Source organism: Panulirus ornatus, chromosome 48 (genome assembly GCF_036320965.1).
Source record: "Panulirus ornatus isolate Po-2019 chromosome 48, ASM3632096v1, whole genome shotgun sequence".
Lineage (NCBI taxonomy): Eukaryota > Metazoa > Arthropoda > Malacostraca > Decapoda > Palinuridae > Panulirus > Panulirus ornatus.
Genome location: NC_092271.1, coordinates 24,575,717 through 24,594,229, shown reverse-complemented (window position 1 = coordinate 24,594,229; position 18,513 = coordinate 24,575,717). Strand labels below are relative to the sequence as shown.

Sequence of the window (18,513 nt, the reverse complement as noted above, 5' to 3'; positions counted from 1 at the left end):
ACTACATTAATCAATATTTCATCCATGCACATTCTCCTACTGATAAAGGATGGCTATCTCATGGTAAAAATAGGAATCATAAAAATCTTTCAACTTTAATGACATACAACTTTTTACATTGCTAACACACACATTTAAACTGAAAGCATCTTTCCCATCATATTTTAATATGTTTCATAATGTTATTTACGTATTCTATATTTCTATATAAATAATCACTTTAAAATAATGAGTCAAACGTCAAGATAAACACACACCTATATGACTTTAGCTTGGTTTACAAAGAAAATTTTTCACTTTTTATCTATACATCACACATGACATCTAGAGATTGCGTGTGTGAAAATAAGGCCATCATTAGTTTGTTCCTGACACTTCCTCACTAAGGCAGGAGTAGTTGTGTACAAAGGAAAATAAAAGGGTCTTTGAGAATGATGCAGGTAAGCAGTCTGATGGGGTAGAGGGACCTGGGAAGTTAGTTGGGGTTTGACTGTGAATAAAGAAAACTTAGAGGAAGTAAAGTGTCTTAGATGCTCGGAAATGGACATGGCAATAAATGGGAGCTGAGCTGAGTCATAGAGTGGGAGAGGGAGTGGTCCTGGAAACAGTGAAGAATGAATGGAAGGAGAGGTCGCTATCTGGGAGGCCAAACATGGGTATGTTTGAAAGTATAGTCCTGATGTGATGCATAGGCTAGGGATAAGAATGTATGAAAGAGGATGAATGCATTGGAAATGAAATGTCTTCAGGAGGGTTATTTGAGTAAGAACTGATAGGGGAAGATAAAAAAAAAAATGGTACCAAGGCTGAGAAAGCAGGTATGCTGAAAAGGCTTAGACAAACTGAGGAAATGAGTGACAAGAGGTTGATAAAGAGGATATTTGTGTCAGAAGATAAGTATACAAGAGAAAGGAGAGACCAAAGTGAAGATGAGAAGATTGAGTAAATATGGTTTAAGAGCTCAGTGCCTGACCATACAGGAATGTGAAAAGTATGCACAGGATAAAAAAAACCAGAGCAGTGTGGTATACAAGAGGCGATGTGTTGTCAGTGGGATAAAGCAGGGCATATAGAGCAGCTGGGGGAAACCATGAAAAGGTCTAGAAGGCCTGGTTGTAGATAGAGGGCTGTGGTTTTGATGCATTACAGATGACAGCAAGAGAATGAATATGAACCAATGAGATCTTTTCTTCATCTGCACCTGTGTGCCGTAAAAGGCGACTAAAAGGGGAAGGAATGGGAGGCTGGAAATTCTCCCCCTCTTTAATAATTTTCCAAAAGAAGGAACAGAGAAGGGGGCCAAGGAGGATATTCCCTCTAAGGCCCAGTCCTCGGTCCTTAGTGCTACTTCAAATCATACTGACCATGATGAAATGAAAGTTTTATCACACTAATTAAATCTGATCACTTTACAGGTCTCTTGCTGATAGTCTGTTCGCACACAAAATATGAAGCAATGAATGTGGACAGCATACATATTTTAAAAAGTTGTGTTACACTAAAATTTGAGAGATGGGGCCCCACAAGTGCAGAGCTCCCTTCCCATATGATGCAAATAGGTAATTACAAACACACACATATACTTAAACATGCATGCCTGCTCATACATACACTAATATGTATCATTACATCTTGATTTAATTAAATACTGAATACCTCCATATGTACAGGTTTCTCACTAAATTAAAAACATAATACTCAAAAAAAAAATTGGTTTACAATGAATAAAAATGCTCATGGGTATCTTTCTGGAACCTACAGTATCCATAAATTTCTCTCAATTTTTTTTCAAAAAATATGCTCCTCATTTTCATTATACAGGCCCTTAAGAATTAATATTTTGCCAAATCATTTTCACAATTCAGCATTTTTTACTGACACAATTACTACAGTTCTATGATTTATCCTTTCGTTTGTTCGGACGAGATCTCATTTTGGGTTGGTTCCCTTGACATTGGGTACTGGTGCTACCACCACCGAAGAATGAAGTCATAATTTCAGAGAGTTCTGGAGTGTCCATTTTTGGCATTTGAATCTGTTCCATTTCCTTGCGTGTCTCTGGGTCATTCAACCGGGGCAAGATCATCATAAGCAATAATGGGAGAACAGTCATTAACACCATGGGGTTCATAAGTGTGTCAGTCAAACGCCACTGCTCTCGTTGCAGGAAGTACCGATATGGTCCAATGGACTTCATGCGAAGAGGGTGAGGCATCTGTTGAAAATGACATTACTAAGGATTCATGGGCATAAGGGGTATAAAGATTATGTATGGTGTTAGTATACCTAAATGACTGTCATACCCTAAATCAAAATACTAGACACTCAACCAAGATACAGGTCAATACAAAAGAAAAACAAGTATTACTGTTCTAGACAGTAATCCTCAAAATTACAATTTACCGAACAAACCTTTCAATTCCAGCAAAGCATACCACTCTAAACTTAGAAGGGATGTGTAAATTTACAGCTTATAAATGTAATCAATTAATTCTCAGTGTGCTACTTCCTACATTCAAATCAAATTAGAGACTTCCTAAAATGGTTATGTTTATTGAACACCATCAGTGCTGACTGGAGAATTATCTGTTGTTACTACACATGGAGTTAATCAAGTACATGTAAGCTACTACATTCTGTGGAATCTAATTCCGGACTGGAGATCCCACACCTTAACCCACACTTTGACAAATGGCAAGGATGCTCAATTTTGCTTGCTTTATACTACCCTAGATGAGACAATTCTAGCAGCTAAGGTATATGTACTCACAAATACTATAACCTTTATAATATATGCATGTTCCAATCATGAAAGAATACCAGAAAGGGTTCCAAGCGAGCTAAATGAAAAAGTAAAGAGGACAAGTTGGGGAATAATTTATATTACATTCCTATTTTGTATTCCCATGTGAAAGGTGGAAAAGTAAAAGATCACAACAGTTAGGGGGATAATGAAAATATGCCCATTGTTTGTTTGATCCTCAAGCTACCTACAATTGCTATTGGGTGGTAGTTGAGAGAGTTTTGTATTTACATGAAAAAAAAAGTTCTTCCAATATCTTTTGCCAGTTTGAATTCTTTTATATATTTATCAGTGCAACAACTGAAAGATATTCTAAAGCACCCAGCATGGACAACACATCTGGATTTATAGTGTCTGCAGACTAATGAAACTTCAAGCTCTCCAAGAGGATATGCTTAAAGGTGATTTAATGTATTACAAATACTGCATATACAAAGGTCTTTGTTCTTCCATTTAATGGAAATACAAATTAGAATGGTGGATCTTAAGCCTTAAAAATGGACTGAACTTAAACACCTCATCCACCACTTGGGGGAATTCCAGGTGGGAACAGGCCTCTGAGATATAAATCAATAGATAGTTAGATCGTAAAATTGTTTGTTCTTTCATTACATATATCATTCCTAACAATCTTGAAACCCAACATAAAGCTGTTGTACTAATTCACTGCTGTAGTACAGTTGAGATTAGTGTACTTTCAAAGACACTTTATGACTAAAGATATAGGACTATAAATCCAGTGAGTACTTTACAGATTTGAGAAAACAGTGTGTTTTCTGTTTTCCTAAATTCCACAAAACCTCAAAAGACAGAGATGGATGGATAAATAAACATGCTCCAAACAATTTATACCATCTGGTTTCAAGAGATATACTAAAAACCAATATATCCATTTATGCATTGGTGAGTCTCACAAAAATAATGTGGTCCTATATCCATTCATGCATTGGGGAGTCTCACAAAAATAATGTGGTCCTTCCACTGCAACATACCCAACTTTCAACTTATTTTCAACACTTCCAAAAACAACTTAATCTGTTACTTTCCTAAAATTCATCTACATCACACTACCAATACTATATACTGTATGTAAAGAACATTGCTAACATTTAATAACTATCTGCTCCACCTAGAATTGATGAATAAGCACAAAAAGTAATAGATAACAGAAACTGTTCTTACTATCTCACCTGTACAACATTTGATGGCTGGATGTGGTTGACAGCACGGGCTCGTATCTTCCCTTTTGAGTTGATGTCTACTCTTAGAGGCTCATACATAAAGGTTGGATTCATAACTTGTACAACGTAGGAACCTGATGGAACATTGTTGATCACAAAAGAACCATCTTCCCTGCAAAATGGCAACACAATGATTGTCACAGAACTTTTACCGGTCAATTTCAAATTTCTGATCTCCAATAATAACAGCACATCAGTAATCTTAACCAATATTAGTTATCTTATGATTAGTTTACTAAGGTAGTTTATTGCCTGCAGATCTAGAACACTCATTAACAGCACATATGTTACCAAGGAATTGGTGTGTCATATGGAAAACTTTCCTATCCTAAACAATACATCAGGAAGTTTAATATTCTTTCCTTACCAGATTGTCATAATACAGGTACATAATGATCTGATTTCTGTAAAACTACCGTTATGGACATCCACCTGGGAACGGGGAATTTGGGTGGGAGAAATCACATAAAGTGGTGATATGCGATGGAAATGAAGGTCATAATTATTCAAAAGCCATCAAAAACAATTTCAACTAAAACACACCTAAAATTCAGTGGATTTCCTGAAACTCGATAATTACCAGTTATGAAATACGCTCAACAATGTTTCAAGTTAAAAATTATCCCTCAAACTTCACTTTCACTTAGACTAATATACTAACCTGAGGAATCCATAGTGGCCACTATTAGTGAAAACTTTGGTGTTGGCAAACCATTCCGCTGGACTAACAATGGAGGAGTCTGGTCTCACCACTCGACCTTCAATCTTGTACCGCTCTACCCCGACACCTTGGTCATCCTCACCTTCACCATACACACATCCAAGGGCTAAAAGCCCAATGGCCAATTTCCAGAACCAAAATCGAACCATAATTACGGCAACTTTGCCGGTTCGCGATCCAAGAGGTAAAGGTTTGTCCAGTCACCTGCACACTAGTCATCCAATGTCCGGTGACATCAGATTGTTGACAAAAGTCCGGACATCATCGTCTGCGCAGGAGTCAGCAAGCAACGCCTATGATTAAAGTGGATACATAAAAATAATTACAAGACTTTGAATATAATATTATGTAACATTGATCAAAAATTAATGAATTACGCATAAAATATATTAAAATGTTAATTGAAAGCTCAGTGCCAGTGAGGCCATCCAGTCTATATTTGTCGTCTGCTGCAGTGCTACACAGTGAAGGGCCTAAAGAAATTCAAGAGCTACTAATTTCAAATAAGTTATACTTGCTACATAAACGTAGCCATTCAAAGGTATAAAAACTAATCAGTAAAAATTCTGACTATAAAGCAAAAATGAAGCAAGAAAAAGTCATAGTAACTCGTGAGAATGAAAGATTTATACTATTCTAATATTGCCCATCTTTAGCTAGTCCAATATTCTTCATATGTCTCAGGTCTCGTAATATTATAACCGATGATAGACCATTAGTATTTTTTATTTCATATGAGTGTTGATGTCACATTCCTTATGATTTTCCAAAGCTTTAAGTATCTTAGGCAATTGTAATGCGACCAATGTTAAATTTTAACAAGCTAACCAATTTGGAATAAGGTTGTATTTACTACTTTATAACTCAACATGCTTTTAACCAGCAATGTTTTTTAGATTTTAGTACTGATTATGATTAAATCAATAGCTCTATTACCTTAAAATTTACAAGGAGATAAATGATTACTATATTCAAATCTCTGACTTGAGAGGGGGTACAGTGAGATTCTCTCTAGGATAATGGTAACATCCATAGCTTTCTTAATATATTGTAATTTGTACAGATTTGTCTTGTGTAGTTGTTTATGTCTCACTGCTGTTTCTTACTTCTCTTATGTACAGGATGGTGTTGCTACTATTGATGTTTGGCCTAATTTTAGGATTATCAGATCCTTGTTTGGGGAGTGAGGTGTTCTCTTCACAGCTCTTCATACTGCCTCTTACACACCAAAATTTCAGCTTTTTGACACCAGGTGAGATTAAGGATCCACATGGATCTCAATTTATACAGTACTGAAGTGCATGTAAATGATTTCATGTAGTGTATGATCATTTGCAGTGATAAAAATCTCAATATTAGGGAATATTGTCACTGTGTACTTCATTAGTAAAATTTGACAAATACAGCAGAAAATAGCTTAACTCTTTAGCTTAGAGATGCAGATGTTACGATGGTAAAGGCCTTAGACAGACATGTTTGTCAGAATTACAGCTGGCTGTATATCCACATTCCCTCCACCAGTGTTCATTAATGCAGTTACACTTGACTGCTGACAGGTATCAAATAAAGGTACTTTATATACTCATTCTATGGCAAGTCTTTTGAATGTTTGTCTTTACCCTCACCTAAGATTCATATGTCAATTCTAATATCATGAAGTGTCATTTCACACTGCAATTTACAAGTTAGTTACTGTTATGGCTTTGTAATGAAGAGTGTATGAATGTTAAAGTATTCTCAGAATGAACCTTAAGTCATTACCTGTAAATGTATCTTAGAACATACACTGCCATTTATATGAGGTAGGAATTATACATGTATATACATGTGTATGTGGGTGGGTTGGGACTATTCTTCGTTTGTTTCTTTGCGCTACCTCACTAACGTAGGAGACGGCAGGTTAAGTATAATAGATAATACAAATGAGAATTATTATAACTAGACCTTCTTTATTGGTAATGTTTTCAGGTGTAACATATCGGCCTAGTCTTCTGAAAATGCCAGACCTTCCTAGTTGGCTTCATTACACATATTCCCCTGCTGTGCGCACAGGCTTTGTGTATGGAGTCCCACCGGAAGGCATGCAAGACTTTCAGGTAAGCAGGGCATGAAAAGTGAGAAAATTTAAAGGCATTTCATGTGCATGAAGAGATTACATTTTTTCTTTAATATGGGTAGCAAATCAGGGGACCCATTTCAGCAGTATTAATTTACAAGAAAGGTGCATAAATACACTTCATTCACCTTTTGTAAGTGGGAAAATATTCAAATATAACAGATATTTTTTAGAGATTATAGGTATCATGCATGTCTAATTTATTCTTATAGTAAAATAAATGAAATTAGGAAATGAAATATATGCCAATACATGCACAAGTTATTGTACAGTACAAAGAAAATTTCATGTCTCTTATTACAATTTAGATTATAAGTCATTTTTAGAGAAAATGAAAAAGTTGCAGTTAAGAAAATAAAAGGACGAATTCATTCCTTAATTTAATGAAACAAGAAAATCTGCCATCTCTGGAGGTGCAATATGTTGAGGCTATTTTTTTCTAGGTCTACCAATTCAGAAAACGAGCATGTTAGAGTCACAGAACAACAGTTTCTGCTCTCCTGTAGACACTGGACAAAACAGCTTTACTTAGGATAGAGCCTTAGTCCTCTTGTCTCTTAGCCATAGGTGGCATAATGTTGATCAGATCCATTAATCATTTAGAATTTGTATGCTATCACTCAATTTCTGCAAACTGTTATGAAAATTTAACTTTATATTATCAGCCTTGTTGATAGCCAAAGGATATCACTTATTTTCTTAACCAACACAAATAACTAAAAAACCTGGCATACTAATTGGTTTGAGCTGTTAATCAGGTGAGATAACTTTGATTATGACAGATTACCCCATTGCAGATGTATCTGAATAAAGAGGTGACAGATGTCCTCACTAAAGTGATGCTAATATGTTTATGCACCTCTTACTGTAATCATATTTTTAATAACACTGAATTTCTTATGATTAATACCTCCTTTTAAAAAGTTTGTGTTTTCCTTGGCAAAGTAGTTAATTATCAGATTTTCTTTATACAGTTGGAGGTGATAGCTAAAGACAAACACACTTATGAGACATCTCACCGCGTCTTTAAAATGGATGTCTTAGAACAGCCTCGTAAGTAATCTGCTTAAGGTATCTTTCTGAATTGAAGAAGTGTCCTAATATACTACAGTGCATATAAAGAATAGCATCTATGTTAACTTTAAATATTACTGATTAATTTAATGTGATAAATACTGCAACAGGCAAGCCATATGAGGTGCACTTCAAGATAAAGAACATGAATGTTGAGGAATTACTGGTGGGAGGGCGTTGGGACCGACTGCACCAGGTGATAAGTAGTGACCTATGGCAGGAAAGTGCAGAAGATCTTACTGTGACATCTCTTGCCTCTGCTACTCAGTATGGTGATCGATTGCCTGCTAGTCCAGATGAAAAAGAAGGGTAAGTGTTGACTTAAAGGCGTACATGCACAAAGAGGATAGGGTCAGCTTTGTTTTCTATTTCTTTACTATTTTCATTACAAGATTGTGTTTTCCTCTTCCCTGTATATTTTTGTGTCACCATATCAGTTTATATCAACACTGTATATAAACTGTAGTAAGAGGCCTTTTTTTTCAAACATAACAAGATGTATGCTTGTTTGTAAAATATCCCACCAGATAAATGTGAATTCCAAAACAGTGAAACTGTGGCCCAAAATGTACTCACTTAAATATTTACTTATTGAACTATGTAATTTCTTATCCTTCAGAGTATATGTGAGCTATGGAAGCTCAGTGCCTTTCTCCACTGCTCTGCTTGAATTAGAGAAGGAAGTTGAACCTCTATGGGACCATCATCCCTGTCCATCGTACTTTAAGAAAGCTTCTTATGAACGATTTTTCCGACAGCAGGGGTTTGCTATTGACTGGTGCAGTTTCAAGCTAGTAAGTATGCAATCACTTGAAAGAATAAATCTGAACTTTACTGAAAGGAAAAGCATGCAGTATATGGAATAAGATCAATGCAGTGAATGATATGCCAGTGCAAGAAGTGCAGTTGTAGGAGAATGTGCAGTAACATGTGAGTAGGTATGGCATTAGCCCTCTAAGTGCTAATTATGGAGAAAAGTGTCTTATGAGGATGTAAAAGCTCACCAAAATTTGAAATATTAAAAAAAAAAAAAGGGTTATGTGCCATTTATATAGCCATAGCCATTAAAACCAACTGTGTCACAGAGATGTAAAATGATATAGTATTTAAAGTTTGATGCAGTGCTACCATATTTAACTACAGTTCATACCCAGCAATCCATTCATCTTCATCCCTATTTAGGAGTGCATGACCTTTTTCTACCACAGGAATGTATGGGTAATGCCTCCTTTTTCATTTTTCACTTCATTAGTTGCAGTATTCTGAATACATGTAAATGATTTTCAATAGAATTTCAGTCAAATCTCAACATAAAAAAATCTTACCTTCGTCACTAAGCAAGCTTATGAATCCTATAATGTATGTATTTCTTTATACCTTTATGCAAAATATATAGTCACTGTATCTAAAATCTGGCACTGGAAAGTAATAACAATATCCATTTCTACTTACAGTACAATAATAAAAAAAACACACTGATTGGTGATGATGCTGATGGGGAAGATGAGGGACCCAAGTCTCCTGTAATTTCTGCTTTGGAAAATGAAGGACGTGTTTACCTGCAGAGAAGGGATCAGGTGAGATGTCAATATGACTGCATGGGTGCACAGGTGACATAAAATGGCCTATTCATAAATGGAATTACTTAATTTTTGAGTATGCCAACCATGTTACTTTGGCAATATCTGGATTCTGTTCTATTTAGGCAACAAAACAAGTTCTACCACAAAAATCATGAGTTTGAAAACTTTGTGAGTCACAGATTCTTCATTTTTTACTTTGAAGTTTCATGACATAATTAAAAAACAAACATCAAGGTTACTAATGAGAGTAATCTTTACTGATTTTCCAGAGCTAGGTATGTAATGCATGTAGACTGTCAGAAATCCATAATCCTCAGTTACAAGTACTGAACAATTTTGGAATTTTATAAATTTTAGAAACATATGGGCCAGACTGTGATCTGAATATATTGTAACTTCTACAAAGTGATTTGTATATGTAGTGCAGATGTATATGCTCCTTGTATGTAATATATGTAAAAGATTTACTAAACATTTACTGAAATTCTTTACTTGAAACTCATGCTTCAAGTTGTCAGTAATCTTGAATGTGCTGGATTTTATGTTTTAGAAATACTGATTTTCAATATTCTACCTGTACCTAAACTAATCTGGATTATCTGATAAATATTATCATGAAAGTAATGAAATAAATTCCATTTCAGTCATATTACATTCAGCTTTCATAAGCATAGTAGAGTACAAAGTTCACAAAGAAGTCAAGTATGTTCTAAAATGTTATACTCGTACAGGTGGAAAAACGTTCATACACTTTCGATGTCGTACATACAATCCTCATTCCTCTTGTGGTGATGCTGGTTTTGCTTGGTCTCCTCACCTTGGCTATGTGCTGCCATAGGAACAACATGTAAGTTATGAGAGTATATATGACTGTGGAATGGCAACACATGCATATAGGAACATACACAGTGTAGGGCAAATCATTTCAAAAAGCAGTTTATATTTGCATCTTTGTCTTTTTGTATCCTGTTTGCCCTCTATGCAGTACAGCACACTTGGCTCATGCATAAACCCATTCACAAACTATGATGTATGATTCTACTTGTTCCTCCTTATTTTTCTTCCATTTCACCTTTATCTTCTTATATGTGTGTGTGTGTGTGTGAAATGGAGTGATTTATTGTCACTGTTAAAGATGTACTATGGCACAAGGCATACTGATGCATTTAGTTGTTTTATCTTTACTTTTTGGAAATAAATTCATCACTTCAGTGTCTTTAATTAGTATGTTTGTTATATGATATAATAATTTATGAAGCCAGAATAGATATACATTTCAAACTTTCTCAAACAAGTAAGGTATGGTGAGATATATAACATATTTTTTTATCAAGATCAGTTACCCTATTGTGGAAATATAAAGTGGCTTTTCCCCACCTGTTCCTCTTAAATTTTTGAACTGTGTGGGATGATGATATACCAGGAAGAGTTTTTACCACTGACTTATCATGGAATATCTTGTTCACTATACAGCAGTGATTGTGCATGTTTAGTATGTACATTTACATTTTATAAACAGAAAGATGGGCTTTCCATAGTGAAATGCTAAGTTTAGGTTCGACTGTACCAAGTACATGGTGATTGCTTAGTGAATATATTAGTTTATGCAGATATTAAGAGTTCTTCATCATATGTTGTAGGCAGTGATGTTAGTTTTGCAAATTTTGATATGTGGACTGTCATCATTGAAATGTTTTGAAAATACTCTGCATCCATTAACCACTTCTCTGGGAAAAGGCAGTATACATTATATGGATCGAAAAGAAAAATGCACTTCAAAATGTCCTATTTTGGCTATTTTCTAGAGCAGAAAAATACTAAATAATAGAAGATGGCACTGATAGTACTTGTGCTTTGGTAAAGATTAAAACTTTTACCAACATCTTTGCAACAGCACATCCATTAACACCTTAGGTAGTTGTGGGGCTCTTTGATTTACAAAGGTCTACTTTCTTACCAATCCACTTGCAAGTTCAGTGGTAAGTGCATATCTGATAATCTAATTACCTGTCTATATTAATTCATAATGGATTGAATTATAATCTGTGCATATTAGTACGAATATGTACATGTGTATATATGTATATGTCTGTGTATGTATATGTTGATATGTATATGGGCATTTATGTATATATATGTGTATATGAGTGAATGAGCCATTCTTTATCTATTTCCTGGCGCTACCTCGCTGATGCGGGAAACAGCGATTATGTATAACAGAATATAAAATAACAGTAAGAGATAAACTTTATGGTAACTGATAAATTGCAAGTCACTATACTGTAGAGGTTTCTTATCAAAACATTACATAACAGTTACAAACGCTTTCTTACAATCTGTTTCACAAAATTCAGGGATCAGCAATCCAGCGTCTTTTTCGATGAACTCTTTGATGATTTTCCACGGTAAGATTTTGTAAAGGATGCAGTGAAACTTTGACTATAACATCTAGAGTAGAACTAATGTTTGAAATTATAACAAGGTAAATGGACACACCAAATTTTTTGTTGCTTGTCTGAAATTGACATTCTGACAAGAATAGGTGAGTGTGAATTCACCAATAGCATGGTTTTTAGTGCTGCATTGGATCCCATGCCATTTTATCAGGATTTACCCCTGCCCCAGAATTGAAAGATATATTTTCTTACAACTCTGCATTATTCATTCTTTGATGAGAATATCTGGTTTATCTTGTGGCTAATGTGAGATTAATACTTCAAAATCAGTAAAGTTTGTTGTTTTGTTAACATGCTCCTTAGTCTTTGCTTAATTCACTGATGAGGTGTTTCAATAGACAAATGATTTTGTGGCTGACCCTCTGTGTAGAAATTTTAACAATTTATCAAAAAACAAGAAGAGAACTGTTTCTGGGAAGAATGAGTAGTAATGCTGTATCATGTATTCTGATCTTCTTAGTATCATTTGTGGTGTGATATAAGTTTAATTAGTAGTGTTGTATCATGAATTGCTGTCTTCATGGTTTTATTTGATATAGTATTTAGTTGAAAAATCTTTTCCCTGCACTGAACTGCTTAAGCCTCTTTAATATTCAGAGCTGAACAATTTTATTTTCCATATATCAAACAGTATTAATCCAAACTTTGATTATTAACTTTGCAAACTTACCTCACTCCATTTAGACTATTCAATGAGTATTCATTTTTGTTGTGATAGTATCCCAACAGGTCAAGATATCCAGATGGTTCAGTATGCAAGCATCCATCGAGCCAATGAGGCTTTGCGTAGTCTAAAGGGTCGTGAACATTCACCTCATCCTTCCACTGCTACAACGATGACACAGGCTGACACTTTCACTCGATCACGGACAGCGAGCCCGTCCTCTACTCTTCCTAGAAATTCAACACTTAGGTAAGGATAATGAATGTGAAAGCTAAAAGGAACAACGTCTCTTGGTATAAGGTGCTGTAAAGCATATATACACTATATAAGAGCTCATAATCTCAGCATGCATATAACACTGACTTGTATATTCTTCAAATTTAACTGTGTCTGTGAACAAGAACAACATCTCCATATATTACAAACCTGTCCATCAGTATTTCATCTTTCTTTTTAAGTTATTGAAATGTGAAAATAATATTTTATTTGCTTCATGTTATTTCCGATGTCAGTGTTGGTAATATTTTTCTTAATGATTGTCTTTACAGCAGTCGGCGTTTTGAGGATTATGCTACTCTGTCTCGACCAGATCCACCACCATATCAAAGAAAGTGAGACTTATGATTATTTACATCTTTTTATATCATCTATTTTCATATGGAAAGTTCTGTGGGGCCTGGATGTGGAAAGGGAGCTGTGGTTTCAGGCATTATTGCATGACAGCTAGAGACTGAGTGTGAACAAATGGGGCCTTTGTTGTCTTTTCCTAGCGCTACCTCGCACACATGAGGGGGGAAGGGGATGTTATTCCATGTGTGGCGAGGTGGTGATGGGAATGAATAAAGGCAGACAGTGTGAATTGTGTGCATGTGTATATATGTATATGTCTGTGTGTATATATATGTGTACATTGAGATGTATGGGTATGTATATTTGCATGTGTGGACATGTATGTATATACATGTGTATGGGGGTGGGTTGGGCCATTTCTTTCGTCTGTTTCCTTGCGCTACCTCGCAAACGTGGGAGACAGCGACAAAGCAAATAATAAAAAAAAAAGTTTCATATAATAGAAATCAGTCTTTACTGAATATTACATCAGAAATTTTTTTTATCAAAATTTACTTTTTCCAGCGGAATGACACCAACTCGTTAAAGAAGAGGTACTGAAGACTTCCAAAGTTTCTCAACAGAATACTTGGTGAAATTACGTGACTGATTTTTGTGAACTCATATGTCAGCACCTTGGAGTCCTTGCTATATTCTGATGTACTTTCTTCTAAGAATAGAGATTTGGATAGGCATTCAAAGTAACCATCCAAAGTAGTGGAAATCACTGATGCGACAGATAGGTTGTCTCATACAGACCTGAGGTGCTGTAAACCTAAAACCCAACGAGATGAAGGTGAACCATTTGTTAGGTGAAAAAGCTTAGTGGAAAATTTAAATATAAAACAGAATATAGAATAAAATGTAAAAATATAATTAAGCTGAAATACTTGTCATTTAGTAAGCACAAATATGTCCTGTGCAGGTTGTTCTGCATTAAGTCTCACTACTCTTCCTGAAGTGTATTGTTTAGTTTTTCTACCTTCACTAACCCTAAATTGTGCAACAGCACGTATTTGTAAATGGGTCTATATAAAGAGCAAGAAAAGAAAAGAATAGAAAGTAGTGACCCATTGCAGATGGACATTATGATTACTTTTTCCATATCATGTCCCATGTGTTAGCCTTCCTTGGGTGTGTATTCTGTTACTGTACAGACACATTTTCCCTTTCTTTTGTGGTTTTAACTGCTTATATTGCTGGTGAAGAACAAGGTGGGTTTGAAAAATATAGAGGGTAAGTAGAGCAGATTTTTGTACTGTTGCAGTGTTCTGTAACCAAGAAAGCACAAGCTGTGACAAACAACACTAGATGAAACCAAGAACTGAATGGAGAGACAAACCTAGCCGTGAGCTACTATATCACCAGTCACTCAAAAGAGGTACACAGTATGATTATTTTCAGGTAATACAAAAATTTCTTATTTCTGCAAAAAGCAACTTGTGGGAATAACCCCACAAGTGATATAAAAAGTTGACTGAATGTAGCTGATTTTTGACAGTGAAGCTATCAGTAAAGGATATTATTACAAATATTTAGTCAGAGTGAAAGTATCAGACTGTCTAACAGTACATAAAGCATAAGCATTAAGATAAATGAAATTATTTATGACTGTATGAAGTGCAGAAATTATGAAAAAAATCAGTGGAAACATTGTCTAACTTTTTACATATCTTCATCGTCCTAAAATGTTAGGATTTTCTTTCATATGGTATTAATATAAACAGAATAAGCTTTCTTGTACTGAGATATTACATAATTTCTATGTTCCATTGAATTAAGAGGTGGTTAGTGGAGTTTGACTGTAAGTTGATGAAAAAGATATTGTATGTTACCACAATAACTTATGCGGTGTCATAAAGCTTTGTGTTGATGGTAAATATTGTCTGTGCTGTACTCTACTATACTAACATGTTTAATGCTGTTAAAGTGTGTTCACTGTTGTATGTTACACTAACATATACTTAGTCTTGTATAGTTGTGTTGTTGACAAATTCATTGTGTACAGTATTATATCACACTTAATATATTTATTGTTGTAAAGTTTTATTGATGATAAAGGTAATGTACATTATATCATAATAATAAATACTTTTATCATATGTGCAGTTTACAGCAATGAATCTAAAAAAAGTAGAGGTAAATGTATACTAAACAGGATTGTTTAGCTTTGCGGAGTGTCCACTGTTATGATACTCCTTTGAATCTGATTTTCTCCAATCTTTTAATGTCTTCATTAATGACAAAAGTTAAACTCAAGCTTCACATGATCAATTTCCCAACTGGTGTACCATCTATATTTCCAGTTTTCATGTTATTCTACATAAAATTAAGATTTACTGCAACAGCAATGGTTTGTCAGCCCATGATTCAAGTCTGTTCAGTGACCTTAATTTTTCTTCATGAAAACTTAAATTCCTTCAGTCTGTTTACCACTGAAGTTCCTCATCTATTTCTTATTCTGTATGTTTGATGCATAGTAAGGGTTCAGGCTAAATGGATTCTAGCAGCTAAAAGCCATGAAATCCAGCAAAATACACCTGATCCATCTGACCAATAGTGGAAAAGACAACCTGTATCTAAATATTTTTCTGCTTCCATCAACATTACAAAAAGATATCCTGATCAATAACAACGTTTGTGTGTAACATTACACCATTCCCCATCTACGTAACAAGCGCTAACAATAAATACTTCAGTAAAGCCTCAAATCTAAATTCCTGTAGGCACTGACAACCATCAGCGAAGTCCAACCCAAACATCTTCGCCAAACCCACAGAAAGCCCAAAGTTGAAAAAGGCCCCTTTGCCATATAAGGCCAGAAGGACTAGGTTTTTTTTACAGACAGCAAAGAGTATTGAGATCTACATCATTTCCGTTCTGCTTCAGTTATCCCTAACCCAGGTATGTTTGGCCCACCTGGTTCATTATTACTGTGGTTACCACAGTGTGGCAACTGGGGAACAATAAAAGTGGGCATCACCAGAACACCTCAGTATCTGCTCAAAGAAGCAAAACCGTTTTCTGTCAAAATTCGTATTGCATTACTGAGGTCCACACTACAACAGTAACTTCATCGGTATGACAAAACAAATAATCATGCATCTTGATATCAATGCGGCATTACCACTTTCAGTCACATATCTAGGTTTGATTATTGAATTAGGTAAGCAACGAATGCCTGTCTACTGGCCTCTCCTATCAAAATTGTGCAGTTATTATCATATGATAATTATTATTACTACATCATATGATAATCATTATTATTACTATCATTATCAACTCTCTTGTGTCTGTGGTGCGGTGCTGGGGCAATATCTTGGGTTACTGTTATTTGGGCACGCTGTGCGGGTACTGCCATGCTGTAGTGGACTGACCTAGCCCCTAAGGTCTTTTGTCCTTGCATGAACTCTCCTGATCACGTCTGACTCCACCTTGGGGTATGACGTGGAGGTGAGTCTTGCCGCTCTAGGGTCAAAGGCCAACTTGGATCAAAGACACTGAAGTTGCAACACTTCAGTTTCAGGATCATAAATTACATTTTAGTTTGGCGTTGAAGAGGATGCGATTGCTTCGCTTACAGATCCACCTTAAAAGTCGATTTACGGGAGTGTTTCGTTGACGATATTTAAGAAATGTGTGACTCTGATATGTGTAAGGTGAGTATAAGAAGTTTCAGCAACATGAGACTGGTTACGGCCAAGAACCTCTGGACACGATCGCCTAAGGGTGACATGGTCGCTGGGGAATGGTTCCCGAGCGGGAGAGGGAGGTTGGGCCCGGCATATGAAAAGAGAGACAACAACGAATTATAATCTCGTTGAAATTACAATCACATTCTTTTCTGTTGACTGATCAGTTTCTTTACTGATGCTTTAAAATTTCGTCTCCCTTCTTCCGCATCCTTTAAAGCCCAAGGTCTGGATGCCTGGACGTCAATGGAACTCATTGAGCTGTGTATATATTCTAAAACAGGTCGTACCAGGTAGTCATTGCTGTTCATGCATACACAAAATAGAATTAAAAGGATCTGGACATGTCACATTAATGCACCGATTTAGTATTTTCAGCCAAGAATAATGAAGGAAACAGATATGGCTACACGAAAAAAAAAGAAAATATCGAGATATTTTTTGTACTGATCTGAAAATACTTTTTAAGTCAAAACTTTGTGTTGCTTTACGCAAAGGTCTCGTATCGTTAATTCTGTCTTTTATATGCTCTACAGAATGTTAAAACTATTGCTTGTGATACACGAATGGTTAAACCATCAACAATGAAAAAAGGGAGCTCTAGATGAAAACACCATTTAGATAATGCATTTGTCAACCAGAAGAAGAGTGCCATTATATTAATTCTTTAAAGAATTACTTGTTATTTGCTTGACCGCTTCCACTGACAGGCAGTTTCGCCCATGATGTGCTTTTATCCTACCCTTCCGGGAACTCTTATTGCTTCACCTCTCTTCTCCTCCTCTCCCTTTCCACTGGATTCAACTTACATACATACATCCGCTCATTATCCACCCATACCCATTCTTTCCACATCCTTAAACCATACCAGGGAAATCTGAACTACAAAAATACTTCGAAGAACTCAAAAGTTCGATGGTTTGATTCAGGATATAAAGAAGGGGTGGTGAAGCTGCTGATGGATGGACGACGAACTAATAGAAAAATCCACCTAATGTATGTTTAATGAACTTCAAAACAGGGGGATAGAACGGGAAGATACAAGAGATTTACACAAATTACATACAACAGTGCGTGAAAAGGAGAGCTTGACATTAAGATTAACATGAACACTTGCCACACACACACACACACACACACACAAATATATATATATATATATATATATATATATATATATATATATATATATATATATATATATATATGTGTGTGTGTGTGTGTGTGTGTGTGTGTGTGTGTGTGTGCCTGTTCCTTGTTTCCTAGTTGTTGGGAAAATGGTCGTTTCCCGAGAACAGATGTTGCACCATGACCTCCTGCCGGTTTGACCCAAGCTTGAGGTCGAGGTGAACGGCTGGCTTCCTTCCCAGTGTGAGATTCACATTTAATGAAACCAGGAGGGATCTTGTCAGGGTCATGCAGAGGAGAGCAACACGAACAAGACATCTTCAACAATTAGCGCCAACAAATGTCTATACGTCATGGGCCATATCCAGTATAGTAACCAAGCGCTAAGGATAAACTAAAAGGTTTGGTCGACTCCTTGCGACACTC

The 18,513-nt window shown here is 35.7% G+C and overlaps 2 protein-coding genes across 3 annotated transcripts; one reads left to right on the top strand and one right to left on the bottom strand.

Annotated features, from left to right (window-relative positions):
- Positions 1–81: 81 nt before the first annotated feature.
- EMC7 (ER membrane protein complex subunit 7) lies at positions 82–5,032 on the bottom strand. The gene is made up of 3 exons (XM_071690208.1): positions 4,706–5,032; positions 3,994–4,156; positions 82–2,215 (listed from the first exon to the last, which is right to left on the bottom strand). The coding sequence occupies exons 1-3, from the start codon at positions 4,912–4,914 to the stop codon at positions 1,895–1,897; spliced, it is 693 nt and encodes a 230-aa protein (XP_071546309.1). The 5' UTR covers positions 4,915–5,032; the 3' UTR covers positions 82–1,894.
- Positions 5,033–5,193: 161 nt separating this feature from the next.
- On the top strand, positions 5,194–15,369 carry Scgalpha (sarcoglycan alpha). 2 transcript variants are annotated; one of them, XM_071690206.1, is made up of 12 exons: positions 5,194–5,306; positions 5,887–6,017; positions 6,734–6,861; positions 7,856–7,934; positions 8,066–8,264; positions 8,575–8,749; positions 9,410–9,532; positions 10,270–10,385; positions 11,893–11,943; positions 12,713–12,907; positions 13,207–13,269; positions 13,793–15,369. In XM_071690206.1, the coding sequence occupies exons 2-12, from the start codon at positions 5,888–5,890 to the stop codon at positions 13,812–13,814; spliced, it is 1,281 nt and encodes a 426-aa protein (XP_071546307.1). In that variant the 5' UTR covers positions 5,194–5,306; position 5,887; the 3' UTR covers positions 13,815–15,369. The 2 variants fall into 2 exon arrangements, with proteins under 2 accessions (XP_071546307.1, XP_071546308.1); XM_071690207.1 differs by lacking the exon at positions 11,893–11,943.
- The last annotated feature ends 3,144 nt before the right edge of the window (positions 15,370–18,513 follow it).